Below are 19376 nucleotides of genomic sequence, written 5' to 3'. Positions count from 1 at the left end.
CTGAATACAGACTTCTGGCCTTTGTAAAACAGCTAATATTGTGAAGCAAGAAATCTTAGGGGATGTCAAATTCCCCATGGTTTTTTCATTGATTCCTAATATAGAATTTTTCTTTAGGCATTTTGGTAATTGGCGCTAAGGTAGACAGCCAATAGGCTAGAGAACAGTTTCAGAATACCAATTTACAATTTGCCAGAGGGGAAGAGTAGCTACAAAGTGTCTCACTCTAAAGACATCTCTGGGCAGAATTTCTGCCGGAGATCGAGCCGGCAGCACTAGGACCGTGTGGAGTAAATTCCCGTCCTCATAGATGGCAATGTGTTTCTGAGCAGATCGCCCAAAAGATCCACCCAGAAATGCATTGCAATCTATGGGGCAGCAATACAGTCTGCTCGGTCCTAGCACCGCCGGCTCTATCTCTGGCAGAAATTCTGCCCAGAAATCCTGTAGTGTGAACCCAGCCAAACTGTCACAGATTCAAGTTGATCAGCAGTGGACATCTTGTGGTCAGCTTATTTGTTAAAGGGGTATTCTGGGAAGTATTATTGTAAATTATGTTAGGGCTGCTTCCAATCTGATGGAATCCAGTCCCACTGCTCAGCATTTCCTGGTGTTGGCACAGGGAATTGCCCACTCAGCCAGTACACCACTGCCTCCAGTGATTGGCCCAGCAGTTACCACCCTGTACACCGTAGGTCTGGTGGGAAAACCGCATACGGGGCAAAACTGAACCGACCGGAGTCAGTGTTTCCCTCCGGTCAGCTTATTGAAATGAATTACATACGGCAGGGATACGGGAGTGCCCGGTTTTAGCTTCCCCTAGCCGTATGCGGTTCCGTATGGCTGAAAACGTGATGTGAACCCAGCCTTCCACAGTGGATTTAGTCTCCATCAGATTGGTGTCAGGGGAGTGTGAAGTGTGAGTATAGGTTTTTCATTTGTTTTCCATAGAATACCACTTTAATGGTCCCTTCTAACTACTAGAGACAGCCTAAAACCTTGAAATCCTTCATGAAGTTCTGTTGTGGTATATCCTGCTGCCCAACAATCCGTATTGTAGAGGTGTCTACCCTGTAGTGGCTAAATGTATTGCCTGTGTGATGCGTTCTTGTCGGTCACATGCTCTTTCAGCACTTTCCAGGTCTGGCCTTGCATTCTGGATATTATAGCCCTGTGACTTGTCAATGGGCACATTCTAGTCCTGTTTAGCTGGATTGGAGAGCTGGGCATGATCAGTAAAGTGGTGTCGGAGGCACATAGGACATTGCCACCTTGTATGAAGATTTGCTGGTACTTCAGATAAGTTTACATCTGGCTGTACTTTGAGTGTATCTTGTTAGAGATTTGTACATTTTTCAGTGGTGCTTTTGTCGCCGGATCTTAGGCAGACTTGTGTATCCTAGACGGAGTTCTTCTGGAGATCCTACGATCTCATATGTTCTGGAGACTTATTTTGAAGTATACTTTGTGCTTTGCTTTTTTACATTTGATACACCTATTATACTCAAATTGCCACCTTAACAATGTTGACTGCAGTTTTAGGAGATAAGGGCCAACAAGTCTTTCTACGTGTAGTCCCCAATCGCCTGTGTAGAAAACAATGAGGTGTTTATTTCCTCTAATCTGTAACAAAATGGTAAAACTAAATTTTTTTTGGAGTTTGGTATGAACCATTTGTATGTAGGTCCTATAGGAACCTCTTTAAATGACTGCACTTTTAAGTTACATAAGAAAAAGTTTAGAAACTTGATCTTGGCAGACTTTCCATGTGATGCCACCTTTTCCTTTTGGTCGTATTGGCATAACAAAGAATATGGTATTATCTGTTGATGATAGAATAGAACCTGGACTAGTGACTGGAGGTGAGGAGCAAGGGGTTTGCTCACAGACCACTAAAGAGAGATTTAAAAAAATAAGTGGACCCTTTTAAGAGTCTTACAAGCAGTGTTTTGAAGCGCCCTTTATGAATCTATATCCTTTCTTATTGCAGCAAGAGGTGGAGAACTTTAAAAAGGTGAACATGATCAGCCGGGAACAGTTTGACACTTTAACCCCAGAACCCCCTATCGATCCAAATCAGGAAGTTCCACCCGGACCTCCAAAATTTCAGCAAGGTAATGGTCTAGCATATACATTTTTTTTACATTTCTTTCTGTAATGTAAATGCTTATTTTACACTGTAGCTCTTTGCTGCATGTGATATTCAGTATGAGAGTTTTATGCTTTTGCGCTCATAGACCAGCGAGAGGGTGGGTAGAGGGGATTTTCCTTAGTTGCAAAACATATCTGGTGGACAAACTGGTATAAGAGTTTAGTTCTCCTAGAGGACATATAGCTGACCTACTAAGGTAAGGGAAAACTTGCTGACCTGTTAGGATCCCCACTGATCACAAGAGGTCAACTGTACCCCAATTGAGTTGAACCTGCGGTGCACGTGTTTAGACTCTGCTGAATTAATTGACCCCTCCGGTCCTTAGTGTTCAGCCCTCTGCAATGTCCAGGAGTCGAGCAGTTGAGCCTGCTCACTGCAGCTCCATTCACTCAGGGTACACTTGACCTCCATTCTTTTGTTCATTGGAGGTCCCAGCAGTAAGACCCCACAAGTCAGATAGTTTATTGCATTATCCTTATTTTAATTCTTGCGGTAACAGTCTTTTATTTGCATCTTGGAGTTTCAATCTCTGCTTTTATTACTCTACAGTTCCCACAGATGCCTTGGCTAACAAGCTGTTTGGTGCTCCTGAACCCTCCTCTATTGCCCGCTCCCTACCAACCACAGTCCCAGAATCTCCAAATTACCGCAATGCCCGTACGCCACGTACCCCAAGAACTCCCCGGTTGAAAGATCCCACTCTTACGCCTCGGTTTTACCCTGTTGTGAAGGAGGGCAGGACAATTGATGCCAAGGTGAGAACGTGCTTTTATTACATTATTTCCCGGTTATATATAAATAATCTAGAGGTTAGCCTAATGGTTAGATGTATTCAAGGCATCTGACCTGCAGACGTTGACCATTCCTCTGATCTCATAGTAATCATTGGAGCTGCTTACTGAACATCTAGGACTCCCAGAATCACTAGAGAATAGAGACATAATACCGAGAAAATGTCAATGTAGCCTTGGTCATAACTGACTGTTTTTAGATTTCAACAGAAGTAATGGCTATTAACCCTTTTATGGACACAATATATTTTTATTACAGTGGCTTTCATGGTGTTTTTTTTTTATTAGGATAGCCTATCATTAAAATGTTTTTTCTGCTTTTAGACACCAAGAAAAAGAAAAACGCGTCACAGTTCTAATCCACCCATGGAGTGTCACGTTGGGTGGGTGATGGATTCTAGGGAACATCGACCACGAACTGCCTCTGTGAGGTAAGTCCGGAGCAGGAGCTTATAGCAGTCTTTAAGATGTTTGCAGGGCTGCAATGTTTGTACCCAGTTGTACTCAGAGGACTTTTCCTAATCCACAGGACAATAAATCTGTCTATACATATGTGACTGCCTTTTAAGAAATACATTCATTTTATTGCAGCTCTAATGCCAGTCCCTCTGAGGGTGCTCCGTCTTTAAGCAACTATGGATGTACACCTCAGTCTCTGCCAAAGTTCCAACATCCTTCTCATGAGCTGCTGAAAGAGAATGGATTCACACAACACGTTTACCACAAGTACCGCAGACGTTGCCTTAATGGTAAGGATTGCTGGGTGTGTGGTCGATTGACATTCACCCCTCTATGATTTTGAAAGTTTTTCTGATTTTATTTATTTATTTTTTCCAGAGAGGAAACGGCTAGGCATTGGCCAGTCCCAGGAGATGAACACGCTCTTCCGTTTCTGGTCTTTCTTCCTTCGAGATCACTTCAACAAGAAGATGTATGAAGAATTCCGGCAGCTTTCTGTAGAGGACGGAAAGGAAGGCTACAGGTCCATAACTAGTTCATTGGTTTGGCTGTGTCACCTTTCACTCCTGGATGAATGTTTCCTCATTAACATTTTGCTTCCTCTTCAGGTATGGCTTGGAGTGCCTTTTCAGATATTACAGTTATGGCCTAGAGAAGAAGTTCCGAGTCGACATATTCCGGGACTTCCAGGAAGAAACCAGGCGGGACTATGAGACAGGTGAGTAAAGTGACACCTTCATGATGTATATTAACTGTTATGATGATCTTTGCACTGGAGTAATATTTATTTTTATCTAAGGTCAACTGTATGGACTTGAGAAATTTTGGGCCTTTTTGAAATATTCCAAAGCCAAAAGCCTGGATATTGATCCAAAGTTGCAGGAATACCTGAGCAAATTCCGCCGGCTAGAAGATTTCCGAGTAGATGTAAGTAATGCTGCAGTGATTTGATATTGGAATATGGTGGTTTGGGTACAGCCTATTCTCTACATGTTTAAGGCTGGAAGGCTTCATAAGCTGCTTATGCACATCTGTTATGGACATGTCTGACCAAAGTCTTACAGTTGGGTTGTAGTTATAATAGGCTATCGGTTTTTAGATTTTTAGGGGGGGGGGGGGCAGCTCCCACATTAGCTGACTGTGAAGGCTCACTTCGCCCCTCTATCTTTGCTTGGTAGTGCTCTTTAAGCTAAGACTGAGTAGCAATACCAGGTACAATAAATACCAAATGTATAAAGAAGTGCCTGATAGACAATGGAGAGACAGCACTAGATGGGCCACTGGGTGGAGGTGCTCAGTGATCATATTGATGACCCAACCTTTGGGCTTCTGTACAGAAAAACATGTATGCTTTCTTCTAGCATGCTTTCTTCTGCACTACAATTGTTGATAGGGTGTCTGGTACTTCAGTTTAGTCATATTCATGTGAATGGGGCTGTAATGTAGTACAAGACTGATGGCTAGATGGCTACAGACAACAGCGGTCTTTCCTAACTCCTCCAACAAACCCCCCCCCCCCCCGGTTGCATGGAGCACTGTCTGCACATGCTGCATGCATTGTCAAAAATACCAGAGTGCAAGTTTGAATACCCCTTTAATCTAAAGCAAATCCTTCCGAATCTTTTCTGACTGGTGGTATAATGGGATTTCTACCTTCTCTTTCCAGCCACCAATGGGAGAGGATGCAGGCTCCAGGAGACGTTCCTCTCTGTCTGCAGGTGAAGGTAGGAGGAGATATCCTTCTCAGTCTTCCAGCAAAGGATCAGGTCACCAGTCATCTATCACCACAAAGGAGGACGCCAAAGGCCAAAGCCAACCCTCATCTGTCACCTTGGATTCAGAAACATCTGGAGGAGGAAAATAGAGAGCTTGGAAAGAATGATGATTTTTGGGGGGGATGGGTGAACATGTGGGAGATTTCCTGGCCGTGGGGTGGAATGTATGGTTCGCAAACATTTTGACTTCCCTCCACTTCCTATCGGAAACAATGATCCAAAAATCAGAGACTCCACATTCTGGAGAAAACGGACTGATCCCATGGCTTTCCTGCAAGGGTGGCGGATGCTTATCCCAAAAGAAGAAATTTTTAGTTTGCTTAGGGATATAAAATTTTAGTTTTTCCTTTTTAAGCAGGAACCTGGAGGAGGGGCTCATGTTGGGAGGGAGAATTTTTTATTTTAAATTTTTTTTTTTCTTTTAAATTATTGAAATGCTGCCCTCCCTTTGAGCAGGGGGCTGCCTGGGTGGCAGAACAAGTGCAGGCCTCATCTCTGCTCTCAATGCTAAATGGGCTACCAGAATTTTGCTGTTACAGGCTTCGAAAGGACAAGATGTAATCATCCTACACATCTTTGCTTTGAAATCCATTGGGGGTCCACTTGCCGTCGTCCTGTAGCTCTGAAAAGGATTCTTCCCTTTGCAGCGTTGGAGGATCTAACAGTTGTCCACCAGATGGCTCTGTGTCTCTCGACTTAATTCAATCCTACAGCAAAATCTTTCAAAATAACGCCTACCCACAGCTCATTGCTTTCACGACAACCCTGCGTTTTTTTTCCTTTTTAAAGATATATATATATTTTTATTTGTTTTGTTTTTATTGTTACTTCAGACTGTGAAAGAGAAAACTACAGAGAACTTTATTAGCAAATGGCTGCATAAGAAAAATGGGGAAAAAAAACTTTAAAAAAAAAACAAAAAAAAAATAAAAAACAAAAAACTGCCTTCACTTTCCCTTTAAAACTATTGTAAGCGATGATTAAACAGAGTACAAAAAGTTGCCTTATTGTAACCTTGAAACTTGCAGAGAGCTGTCGGTTTCCTTTCCCCCCCCCCCCCCCCCCCCCCCCCCCGGGAATCGGCAGCAGCAGCCAATCAGAAGCAAAGACTGCAGAGTGGCGACAACGTGTGGCAACAATTTCACCCCTTCTCATCACTGCCACCTAGCTGTACCCAGAGGGTTGTTACTGTGTATTCACAGAACCGTATGTCACTCGATGCAGAAAATGACTGTCAGCCCCCTCCTTTCCCCGACAAGTATTGAGTTATGGTCATAGGGTGTTGGCGTGTGTACTTGTATGTATATGCGTGTGTATATATATATTTCTTATATACATGCATAGATGTATACACACTGAGAGTTGGTTGTTGTGAATCTGCAGTGTCTCTTTAGGCATATAATTCTATCAAATGTTGGGAAAAGCCCTGGTCCTCCATGTCCACGATGATCCTGGGTTCTCTACAGGCTGAAGATAACAGAATTCATCAATTTTTTTTGACTAACCATATCACTGCCACATTATCATCTTGGCTCTTAAGCTGGTACGTTTGGTAAAAGATCAACATTTCTTGGTTCTTCAAATAGCATGGCTGTTTCTTTATAGGTTGATAAGAGCAGCTCAAACATGGTGCAGAATCCTATTTGTATAGTTTCGGAAATCTTATCTGGGCATATACTGCCATTCCATACAATGTGAACTGACATTTCATACTATTGGTCGGGTCAAGGCGAGCTTTTAGGGGAACCTTGAGAAGGTTGTGTGATGCCACAAGACAAATGCAATGTCATCCTAAAATGACTGTATCATCCCTTGGCTTTCACATAAGCCCCCCCTCTAGCCCATGCTTTGATCTTAGATTTCAACTTGGTGTCCCTATTGGGGTAGCAGTTTTGTGGGCCGAGCCATTCACCGCCCTGGTGTGTTCGATGGATCTGGCCACAAAATCTCTTCCCTGCTTTGTTTCCAATTTCAAACAGAGAGATCCTCATTTCCTACCTTAATTTTTAGCTCTGTGCTTTCCCCTTTGAATGCTGAGTTTATCACTTCATGCCGTCATTCATTATGCAATAGGGTTTTATTGCATTAAATAATTTAGGGCTGGATCCTTAAGGAAATATTTTAGTGCCGTTGACTTAAAGGAAGCAAATAGTTCCCATTTATTTTTCTTGCGGCTGAAAAGAAAAACAATTGAGTTCACCATTGCTGGTGTCTGGCTGCCAGACTTTGGGTACCCTACTTTTTCTAGTAGAGTGGTCTTTCTTTTGTGGAGTATGGGTGAGGGGCAGGAATGAGTGTCTATGTAACCCTCTTAATCCCCTTGAAGTCATCTTGATGGTGCTTTAAGACAACCTCTCGATACCCCCTCCTATTTTTATATTTATGCAGCGGAAAGGGTCAGTCGTAGCCCGAAATATGCTTTTGTTTAATTTTTTTTGAGGGGGGGGGGTATGTTTGTGCTAAGAAAAAACCTATATCTTCTATTATGTATAGATATATTATATATAGATATTGGTCATGACTACATGGTTACGCCCTTGCCTGGCCTACATTTTTATAGAGGTGACTACATGTCCGGTTTTTGGTTTCAATTGTACCTCTCTGAGTTTTTATTTGATAAAGTAAAAATACAATTTCCAAATGTGTCGCACCTTATGCAAGTTATGACTATTCTAGTACTGGTTGCACTGTACCGGTATCGAGCTACCTAGTGCCAGCAAAAGGAATCTCTTTATACCATTGCCCACTTTTGGTGCCTGGTGCGTATTTGGTATTCTAGTGGCATTTTGGCCCTAGCATTTTGGCTTTACTTGTTAGGGAGCTTACACTACTGTGTTCTAGGCTTCACAACTGTTCAAGATTCTAAAGGCCTCAAACACTTGGCTTCCAGAAACTCTTATCAGGTTCTGGCATCATCAGAATCTCCAATCTCTTTCCAATGCAATCATATGCCGACCTCAGATCCCACACACATGCAAAGATTCGACTTTTAACTCCATGCAAGCTGCTTCCCCTCGACATGGAATGCTACGAGTACATAATCTTGCCCGTTCTACTCCAGTAAATCATTAAAGAACAGACAAATTTAAAGCAAAAACATAAAAAAATGTAAAATACTTGAATGAGCGCTTGTATTATAACATTAATATTATTCAGAGTATCCATTCTTATTGCGTTATGATTTGCTTATAGCTGTGCTTTAGTCATGGTAATTTGTGGTAATTCTACTTTTTCCTTTTTAATACAAAAAAAATGTATAAAAATAAAAACCTTAAAAGACCAAATTAGGCGCGGTGTGGTTGATTTAGTTGGTTATCATATTGGTGTTTCTTTATACTACTGGGATGGACCCTGATGTACCGAAAATATAGGCAGCAGGGATGCAACTGCCATGTGGTGAATGGGGGCAGGAAGGCTTTTTTTTTTTTTTTTTTTTTGGTACATGATTAAGGGTCACCTTTTATTATCCTGCTTGTGATCAGGAAATGATCTCTAAGAAGTGATCTGTACATAACAGGACGCTTCAGCCTATGGTGAGGCTCGGTGCTCCTGTGATGCCTCCAGTGTCATGCTCCATTCCAGCAATAGTCTTCCTGAATCTGCAGTGTGCCCGTATCATCTACAAAAGCACCCGGGCCCGAAGTGTCAGACTGCTTTTGTAGACAAGCTTAACGATCGCTGGACAAGAGCAAGAGACTGGAGGCATCACAGGAGCACTGGAGGTAAGAGTTTCTTTTTAATTTTTTTTCTGTTTATATCCCACACAATCAGCATCATTCTCCAACTTGAAATTCAGAGAAGTGGATCTTCAGGGAGACATATCTTTGGACCGAAGGTATGTATTGTAGTCAATGACCTCTCATCGGACCCATGTTCATCCACACTAACTCAGTGCATTGTTATAGAGTTAACAGGATGACTGTTTTCCTTTTAACGTTTGTTCGATATGCAGTAATAGTAACAGGAGGTCCTGAAACACATTGAATTATTTAAACTTTAAATAGGAATTTGATTTGCTGAGGTCACTATACCACTCTTGGTGCAGCATCAGCAGTTTTGATTTTGTGCCACACCCCAGGTCTTTATGGTTGCTTATCATAGCAAGTGCAGCACCCCTAGTCTTGCGTAAAACTGACACGAGAGCAGTTTTTGACTAAAGGGTACAGTCCCATGTAGCGCTTACGCAGTGCAGCGGTAATTACGCTGCATATTCTCCAATCAGCCTACACACCGGAGGCAGCCCTGTGTGTTTGGTAAGGTTTGGAGGTGGGACCACGCACTTGCATGACTGTGACGCGCTGCCCTGCCTCCAAACTTACTTCACAGGGCTCTCGCTAGGTAGCCCTGTGTGTATGCTAATTGGAGAATACTCAGTGTATTTCCTGCTGGGAAGAGTAAGTGTAAGTGCTATGTGGACTGTACCCTAAAACCACTTCTGGCAGCTGCAAGGAGGCCAGGGGACATTTGATCTTGAGATGGATGCAGGTTCTGGCTTTCTGAGCACTTCCAGCAGTTGCAAGTAGGGCTGGGGTGCTCTGATCATGTGATAGATGCATCTATCAGACACCTATAGCATGTCCTATGGTTAGGTCACAAATATCTCAATAGAAGCACTTTTAACTATATTGTAATTTTCTTTTAAGGGAGTAGTGTACTTACAAGTAACTGGAGTCCGTTGTGCCAGGGCTGCAAAAAAAAAAAATTTTTAACTCTCCCTCCCCCATTCTGCTGTAACGCTGCTACACCTGTTTGGTCCTTCGGTCCGCTCTTCTTTCAGATGCCTGGATCGTCACACTGTGCTCAGCCTATCACCGGCTGAGGTGGGACATCCCTGCAGCCAGTGATAGGCTGAGCACAGTGTAACAATCCGTGCACACGGAAGAAGACAGAGCGGAGGACTGAACAGCTGTAGCGGTGCTACAGGGGAACGGAGGAAGAGGAGTTAAAGTTGTTTTTTTGCAGCCCGGGCACAACTGACTTGTACTTGTCAGTACACTACTACTTTAAATACAGGTCTAGGTTATTTCACATGGCATCCACAAATAACATTTAAGATGCTTCTCAGCGCAGAGATTACTTGACAAGACATAGGTATCAAAATAATAATGCCGAAATATGGTGTCGAATTTAATTTAATTGCTCCACTCATTCAAAGCTTTAACATTTTTTGACTACTAATCGTGGTCACTGAGGAATACTATGTCCTTTTCTATAAGGAAGCAAAATGGAATGACCACCCACCTTCTTTGTTGCTCATGGAGGTGGTTGTGTAACAACTTTGCAGCAGGAGATAAATTTACAGAGAGGGTTAACTGAAGTCAAAGTTCCCGGGCTGCTTCTCTCTCTGAATAATAGGGTCAAGCAGTTAAAATCTGACATGGCCAACTGTTTGGAGGGAGAGTTGAGAGGACCCATGTTTTTTCTTCTCATTTCAGATCAGTGTATGAACAAGACTACTTCGGATTCGGTGGACTTAGACTGACCAGGGGGTTTTCTGTTTACTAATAAAATGGTTAACGAGGTTTTGTGGGGGAGTGTTTTTGGTTTAAAAGTTTTTAAAAGGTTTGGTTTTGTTTTCTAAATTTACTTAACAGGCTTAGTAGTGGGAAGCTGTTTTATAGACAGAATCAATTACTTAGCCAGGGATTAGCGTTAGCCCCAAAAATAGCTAGTGCTTACCCCCAATTATAACCGCAGTACCCACCGCCATAGGGGTACTGGGAAGAGCCATTACCAACAAGCCTGGAGCGTCAAAAATGGTGCTCCTGGGCCTAGGCGGTAATAGGCTGGCATTATTTAGGCTGGGAAGGGCCAGTAACAATGGTCCTCGCCCACCCTGATAACGTCAGGCTGTTGCTTGGTTGGTATCGGCTGAGAATGAAAGTACGGGAAACCACACACACTTTTAAAAAAAAATATATTATTTATGCCAAAACCGTGTAGGGTTACCCATATTTTCATTCTCAGCCAGATACCTACCAACCAAGCAGCAACAGCCTGACATTACCAGGGTGGGCAAGGACCATTGTTACTGGCCTTTCCCAGCCTGTTACCACCTAGGCCCAGGAGCACAATTTTTGATGCTCCAGGCCTGTTGGTACCGGCTCTTCCCAGTACCCCTGTGGCGGTGGGTATCGGGTAATAATTGGGGGTTAGCACTAGCTGTTTTGGGGGCTAACGCCAAGCCCTGGCTTAGTAATGGATTGTCTATAAGGCAGCTTCCACTACTAAGCCTGTAAAGTAATTTAAAAAAAAAAAACACATTTTAAAAACTTATTCCAAAAAACACTCTCCCACAAGCTTGTTTACCCATTTTATTAGTAAACAAAATAAAAAAAAAATTAATTGTAGTAGTCCACCAAATTCAAAGTAGTCCTCTGCATACACAGATCTAAAATGAGAAGGGGGGGGGGAAACAAATTGGTTAGTACGTTTAGGGGATGGGGGGGGGGCAAAAGTTTATATATATAATATTTCCAATATAAGCAGCAAATCAAGAAAAATGAAAAAAAGGCAGGATGCATGCATGCTGGAGCCACGGTCCTCTGGTTCCTTAATTCATATAGTAGTAATATGCAGCACACCGGAGTAAACTTAAAGTGCTTTATTCTGCTGTACATAAGCGACGTTTTGCCAGCCCCACGCCAGCTTTCTCAAGTCCCAAATCACTTGAGAAAGCTGGTGTGAGGCTGGCGAAATGTCGCTTATGTACAGCAGGGAATAAAGCACTTTAAGTTTACTCCGGTGTGCTGCATATTACTACTATATATATGTATTTGTGTGTGTATATAATATATATAATTTTTATTTTAACATAGTTCATAAGGTTGAAAAAAAGACCAGAGTCCATGATGAGTCCCTACTGAGTTGATCCAGTGGAAAGCTAAAAAAAAAAAAAAACTCATACTAGAGGTAAAAATTCCTTCCCGACTCCAAATATGGCAGTCAGAATAAATCCCTGGATCAAGGTTCTGTCCCTATAAATCTAGTATACATAACCAGGGATATTGTTACTCTACAAAAATGCATCCAGACCCCTTTTGAACTCTTTGAGAGTTCCCCATGACCACCTCCTCTGGCAGTGAGTTCCATAGTCTCACTGCTCTTACCAGTCTGTGCTGGTGTAGAAACCTTCTTTCCTCTAGACGTAGAGGATGCCCCCTTGTTATAGATACAGTCCTGGGTATAAATAGATCATGGGAGAGATCGCCGTATGGTCCCCTGATATATTTATACACCACACCACATTTGCCATGCGCCAGTCCTGGGGAACAGTCCCTGTCACTATAGAGTCCCTGAATATAAAAAATAGCGGTCTGTTTATTACGTTACTTAATTCCTTTAGAACACGGGGGTAAATGCCATCTGGACCTGGTGATTTGTCTATTTTGATTTTTTTGTAGGCTGCACTGTACTTCTTCCTGGGTTAGACAGGTGACCTGTACTGGGAAGTTTACCTTATCTCGCTGTATTTCACCTGGGATTTTTTTTCTCGGTGAATACAGTGGAGAATAATTTGTTTAATATATTAGCTTTTTCCTGATCCCTGTCTATAATTTCTTCCTCATCATCATTTTTTTAAAGGGCCCACACTTTCTTTTTTGACCTTTTTGCTATTTATATAGTTAAAGAACATTTTGGGGTTAGTTTTACTCTTTAGTCTTTCTGTCTCCATTTTTGCAGCTTTTCAGTTTTTTTTTCATATTTTACATTTTCTCTACAGCTTTTTAATGCTTCTTCACTGTCGTCCTGTTTTTAGTAGTTTAAATACTTTATTTTTGTCATTTATTGCCCCCTTAACATTTTTATTCATCCATATTGGTTTTCTTTTATTTCTAACCTTTTTATTCCCATAAGGTATATACATCTTACAGTGAGAATTTAAGATATTTTTAAGTCTCCCATTTAGTGTCAGTATTTTTGTTTTTGAGGACATTATCCCATTTTATATTAAGGGCTTCTCTGAGTTGGTCTAACTTTGCCTTCCTAAAGTTCATTGTTTTTGTTACCCCTCACAAGATTCCATTATTGCAGAACAAGTTATAATGTATCATATTATGATCACTATTTCCTAGGTGTCCTACCTGCACATTCGTTACTCTCAGGTCTGTTGGTTAATATTAAGTCTAGTAGGGCGCAACCTCTGGTCTGGCCCTGCACCTCCCGCAGTGGGACCTTCAGGCTGGACTTTACATAAAGACAAACTCCTGTCCCTTTCCGTTTTGTCCAATCCTTCCTGAATAGACTACAACCATGTATGTTGTTTGCCCAGTCACAGCTATCTTCCAACCAAGTCTCTGTTATACCCACTATGTCATAATCCTCCTCAGACATCAACCACTGCAGTTCCTCTGTTTTATTGGACAGACTTCTGGCATTAGTCAACATGCAATTCAATGGTGTATGTGTTTCCCCCCCCCCCCCCCCCCCCCTATGATGCCTATCCCTATTAACTATTCTAACCCCTCCCTCTGCTCCACCCCAAGGTGCATAAGTCCACCCTCTCTATCTACACTATCTTCCCTCTCTATGTTGTAGAATCCCTCGCCCTTTGCCAATCCCTAGTTTAAACACTTCTCCACCCTTCTAGCGATCTTCTCCCCAAGCACAGCTGCACCCTCCCCATTGAGGTACAGCCCGTCCCTACGGTAGAGCCGGTATCAGACAGCGAAGTTGGCCAGTTCTCCATGAACCCAAACCTCTCCTTCCTACACCAGCTTCTGAGCCACTTTTACCTCCCTAATCTCCCGCTGCCTCTCTAGTGTGGCTCGGGGTACAGGTAATATTTCAGAAAATATTACCTTTTGGAGGTTCTTGCCTAAGTCCCTGAAATCATTTTTAAGGACACTCCCCCTAACTTTGTCATTGGTGCCTACATGTACCATGACCGCTGGGTCCTCTTCAGCCCCACCCAGCAACCTTTTCAACCCGATCCGCAATGTGCCGAACTCGAGCATCAGGTAGACAACTGTTCGGCGATCCCGGTCTTTGTGACAGATCACCCTGTCTGTCCCCCTAATAATTAACCCCTTAAGGAACTAGCGTTTTCTACTTTAGATTTTTCCTCCTTACCTTTTTAGAAATCATAACCCTTTCAATTTTGCTCCTACAAATCCATATGAGGGCTTATTTTTTGCGCCACCAATTCTACTTTGTAATGACATCAGTCATTTTACCCAAAAATCTACGGTGAAAAAAAATCATCATGCGACAGAATTGAAGAAAAAACACAATTTTGTAAATTTTGGGGGCTTCTGTTTATATGCCGTAAATTTTTTGGTAAAAATGACACTTTATCTTTACTCTATAGGTCTATACAATTAAAATGATACCCTACTTCTATAGGTTTGATTTTGTCGTACTTTTGGTAAAAATCATAACTGCATGCATGAAAATTAATACATTTAGAATTTTCCCCTTCTGACCCCTATAACCTTTTTATTTTTCCGCGTACTGGGTGGTAGGAGGTCAAATTTTTTTGCGCTGTTTTAATTGGTACCGTTTTAGTTTTGATTGGACTTTTTGATTGCCTTTTATTCCTTTTTTTAATGGTATAAAAAGTGACCAAAAATATACGCTATTTTGGAATTTTTATTTTTTTGTGTATGCCATTGACCGTGCGGTTTAATTTATTATATATTTTATAGTTCGGACATTTACGCACGCGACAATACCACATGTTTGTTTTAATTATGTTTATATATTTTTATGGAATTTGGGAAAGGGGGTGATTTTAACTTTTAATAAGGAAGGGGTTAATGTGTTTTTAAACTTTTTTTAAACACATATATATATATATATATATATATATATTATAATTTTATTTAATTTTTTTTACACTTATAGTCCCCTTAGGGAACTTTTAGGATGAATCATTTGATTCCTCATACAGATCAATGGGGTTCCATAGAATTCCATTGATCTGTGTGCTCTGCGCTTGATTGATTGAAGCCTGGTCCTGCCAGGCTTTATCATTCTGAGCACCGGAGCCAGCATCAACGGAAAGGTAAGCCCAGCTGGGGGCCGGCCGGTATGACGTAGGCTCGGGTCGAGAACCTGAGTCCTACCCCGTTAACTGCACATGGACGAGCATAGACGTCCATGGTCGTAAACGGGTTAAGTCCCCCAGTACCTGTCTGGCCTGAGCTGCACTCCTTACTGGAGCAGACACCACCCATGGTGGTCAGAGGCAGAGTCCTGCTGCAGTACTGCTAGCTCTGAAATGGCATCCCCCTCATCTGCCAACCAGGCAAACTTGTTGGGGTGTACCAGATCAGGACTAGCCTCCCTGACACTTTTCCCTCTACCCCCGTTTTCTGGCTGCCCTGCACCTCCGTCTCCCTATCTTCCCCATCTTCTACCCCAGAGAGTGCTTTCTTAGTGAGCAGGAGACTCCTCTCGAAGTTGTCAATGCGTCTGTGTTGCCAGTTGCTCCTCTAGATCCAGGATCTTGGCTTCCAAATGAACAACTTGCACAATAATATGCACCGTCAAACTGCTGTTCAAGGATTGCATACATTGTGCAAGATGTACACCGGACTGCATTTTCCAACATGGAGGCCATCAAGTTATGGGGATTTCACAAAGTAACGCTCACAGCGATCTCCCTCCTGCTTTCAAACTCCTGTTTTACAACTCTCCTGTTTTACAACTGCCTCTCTTCCAAAGCAACACTCTGACAGGTCAGAACTGAGTCCCAAACTAAGATGTAAGCACCTGTGACCAATCTACCCCTCCACGTAGAGGTAGAGTAGAGGAAAAGGCTGTTTAAAATTCAGCGATCCCTCTGTGCAAATGTAAGTACTCATGCAAGTCACTCCAGCTCCACAGATTCACTCTGCACAGCAGATATCTCCTGTCTTACTACTCTTTCAACTGCCTCTCTTCCAAAGCAACACTCAGAGCAAGCACGTGCGTGCGTGTGTATATATATATATATATATATATATATATATATATATATATATATATAATCTATCGCAAATTTTTAACACAGGTACGCCTACTTTCTAGAACAGAAAAGTAGGTAAGAGGCTTCTGGCAGTGACAGCCAATGCACAAGAGACTTTTGGTAATCTGTACTATACCACTTCAATCGCCAACAAAATGGCTCTGCCTAGTGGAATTGAAAAAAAACTACAAAACCCCCCCCTCTTCTGCATACAGACACCTAGAGAAAGGTGTAGACAGTCAAGGCCAGATTTGCAGCAGTCAGTTTACAAGTGCCTTGCTTTCACCAGATTCCTCATGTTCGCTCCCTCTGTTGGTCAACAGTGGGAAATATGACAAGTTATTTTAAAATGTTTCATATTTTGTCATAACATTTGGTGGCACATTCCCTTTAAGACAGTATATGGGCCCCTTTACACGTCTGACAAATGTGTAGCTAAAGGGTAGGGCTACACTTCTAGGTCTACACTTCTAGGTCTACACTGCAGAGTGTGCTTAAGCACAAACTTATTTTGAAGGGTAATGATGAGTTGAAAATACAAATAGATCGTTCCATGACCCCCACCACACCTATATATACTATCCTTGTAGGGTTGTGCAACAGGATAGGCACAACTCTCTCGAAAGCATATAGGTAAACCGGTATCCTTCTCAGGAGACCCAATCCAGCTGCCCTGAGGGTGTGGATAAGTAGGTGATGGCAGTGCAAAAATAAGGTATAGAAGCGCTGCTGAATTGTCGTACAGTCTGTACCACAAAAGAAGCCCAGATGGTATTCTGTAACAATGGGACACTTTTTGGCATCAACATGCTGCTTCCTGGTTGGCTGAGAAGTGCATTTGTGATGCATAATCACAGATGCACATGGCAGCCAGGCAGGAGGCATTTCTCAATGAGCCTGAAAAAGGCATGAAACTCATTGTTACACATTTGTAAATCCGTGTTGAAGAGACTATAAGGGAGATTTATTAAAACCCGTGCAGAGGGAAACTTGATCAGTTGCCCATAGTAACCAATTAGATTGCTTCTTTAATTTTTAAAAGGGCCTCTCAAAAATGAAAGAAGCAATCTGATTGGTTGCTATGTGCAATTAGTCAACATTCCACCCCATCACGACAGCACCACCAGAGAGATGGACTCCTCCAGGAACAGAAAATCTAGAGTACAAAATGGATACACATCCCTCTCTGCCTCAGTGGTTTCCTGTTCCTGCAGGAAGCCTGGAGTAGTCCATGCCTCGGTGGTATGGATATCTTGATGGTGGGGCTGGTAATATCCTCCATAAGTTGGGCTATTTAATTAACTACTCAACAGAAAGTTTTTTGGGGCATTTTGTTTGACCCTTCAGTACAAGATAGAAAAGGCTAAGATAGAAAAGATTATCTCTTCAGTCAGTGAGATGATTAGGTCTTCCTGTATTTCTATTAGGAAGGGGATGTCAGTCTTAGGTTTGTTCACAGCAGCCATCCCAGCAGTTCCTTGGGCCCATTTTCACTCTCGAGTTTTACAATTAGAACTACTTGACTTGTGATGTTCTTAACAAGAGTTGGTTAGACGCATTGTGTTGCCCCCTCAAGTTCTGGCTTCTTTAGACTGGTGGTTACTGAGTGATAACCTTTCTAAAGGAGTAGATTGGGTTTGTCGGGACCCTTTAGTCATCACTACTGATGGGGTGCTCATTTGAGTAACCTTAATTTTCAGGGCCTTTTGGGAAGAAGAGGTGATGGTCAGATCCTCACATTTTTATTGAGCTTTTAGCAGTGTCTAGGGCTCTTGAATTAGCTAGGGATTTAATTCGGGGCTCTAATGTAAAAATCTTCTCTGATAATACCACTACTGTGTCTGTCATAAATAGGCAGGGAACTACGAGAAGTCCATCCTCCTTGGCTTTTGGGTGCAAAGTTCTTCAAGCGTTGGACCCTCCCTAATACTTCTCTGGTATTCTCTCTGGTGGTGCTGTCGTGACGGGGTGGAAAGCAGGTAATTACTCACCGGTAATTCTATTTCCTCGTAGTCACGACATCACCACATACTATTCCCACCATTGTTTCTTGTTCTTCTCACATGAGGTGTGTTCACTGTGGTGTTGTAAAAAAAAAAAAAAATATATATATATATATGCTTCTTAAAGTCTCGGTAATTCACTGAGGCAGAGAGGGATGTGCATCCTTTTTATACTTCCTGGAGGTGGAGTCCATCTCTCTGGTGGTGCTGTTGTTACTACGAGGAAATAGAATTAGTGCCGAGTAATTACCGGCTTTTTCCTCTACACAGGTTTTGATAAATCTCCCCCTATGTAGTTAAATACAGCAGTGCTCATCCAGAAACTATTTTTTGTGCAATTGAGAAGACAGACATGTTGAGAGGGCAATCAATTGGGTATTTCCTGATTGTCTTAAGGTGGTACACATATGGGGATACATATTTCTGTAGAGCCGACTGTAGAAGAACAAAGAATGATTAATAAGCCCCCCTGAGGCCGTATCTTATATAAACCCCTGAATGACAGGCAGAACTCGTGATTTTATTTCTTCTGAAGTAGAAGAGCAGATAACAAGGCAAAGTATCACCTCCATACTAGGTGTTTATCTGGTCCCTGGAGTGTGTGGGTATATGACAGGCTGCATACTGGGGGTTTCCCTAGTCCCTCAGCCTTGTCCCAAGTTTTGGTGTTTCCTCTGCTCTCTGTGTTTTCCGTGTGTCAGGTACCTTCACACGAGTCCTCTGCTTGTTAACTTCCTGTGGATTCCCTTCTCCCCATGCTGGCATCCCACGTGTATCAGATGGTGTTTGCCGGGGCTTCTGGGCGCAGGCGCACAGTTGAGTGTTACAGGGGAGAGTGCTGGCGCATGTGCCGGCTGTGCATACTGCAGCGGTTATTGTTCCAGGTTGCAGCAGTTGAGCACGTGCACACTGCACTGGCTGCTACACTATGCCCGTAGTGATTTGGGCGCATGCGCAGTACAGCGATGGCATCCCGGGTTGTCTGGGAGTGGCTGCCTGAGTGGGGGTTTTAAAATTAGCCTGCTCAGGAGTCTCGCTAGGCTCATTCAGAGGCAGAAGACTCTTCAAACACCGCAGGTATGGTTGGTCTTGGCGGCTATCTACTTTTAGCATAGTTTACCTTTCCCCTCTCTTTTATATTTTGATATATTATCATTCATGGCTTTTATTTATGTGTTCATGTCCCATGAATGTGGAAAAAGGAAGACACGCCATAATGTCTGTGAGGATTGCCAAACACCATTA

General features: G+C 42.5%; 1 protein-coding gene and 1 long non-coding RNA gene across 7 annotated transcripts in view; one reads left to right on the top strand and one right to left on the bottom strand.

Moving 5' to 3' along the window:
• The window catches only part of LARP1 (La ribonucleoprotein 1, translational regulator), a 79127-nt gene extending 72896 nt beyond the window's left edge, over positions 1-6231 (top strand). For all 6 annotated transcript variants that reach the window (XM_056516818.1, XM_056516820.1, XM_056516821.1 and 3 more), the window contains exons 12-19: positions 1991-2114; positions 2702-2907; positions 3268-3374; positions 3535-3692; positions 3781-3925; positions 4011-4120; positions 4202-4329; positions 5069-6231. In XM_056516818.1, the coding sequence (XP_056372793.1) occupies positions 1991-2114; positions 2702-2907; positions 3268-3374; positions 3535-3692; positions 3781-3925; positions 4011-4120; positions 4202-4329; positions 5069-5266 (1176 nt within the window). In that variant the 3' untranslated portion in view covers positions 5267-6231. The remainder of the gene's footprint in view (positions 1-1990; positions 2115-2701; positions 2908-3267; positions 3375-3534; positions 3693-3780; positions 3926-4010; positions 4121-4201; positions 4330-5068) is intronic.
• The window catches only part of LOC130267294 (uncharacterized), a 127080-nt gene extending 108071 nt beyond the window's left edge, over positions 1-19009 (bottom strand). Inside the window, exon 1 of the long non-coding RNA XR_008843131.1 lies at positions 18837-19009. This is a non-coding gene — a long non-coding RNA (uncharacterized LOC130267294). The remainder of the gene's footprint in view (positions 1-18836) is intronic.
• Between the last annotated feature and the right edge of the window lie 367 nt (positions 19010-19376).

Source organism: Hyla sarda, chromosome 4, assembly GCF_029499605.1.
Source record: "Hyla sarda isolate aHylSar1 chromosome 4, aHylSar1.hap1, whole genome shotgun sequence".
Lineage (NCBI taxonomy): Eukaryota > Metazoa > Chordata > Amphibia > Anura > Hylidae > Hyla > Hyla sarda.
The sequence above is the reverse complement of the archived record's forward strand: the minus strand, read 5'-3'. Positions and strand labels throughout refer to the sequence as shown.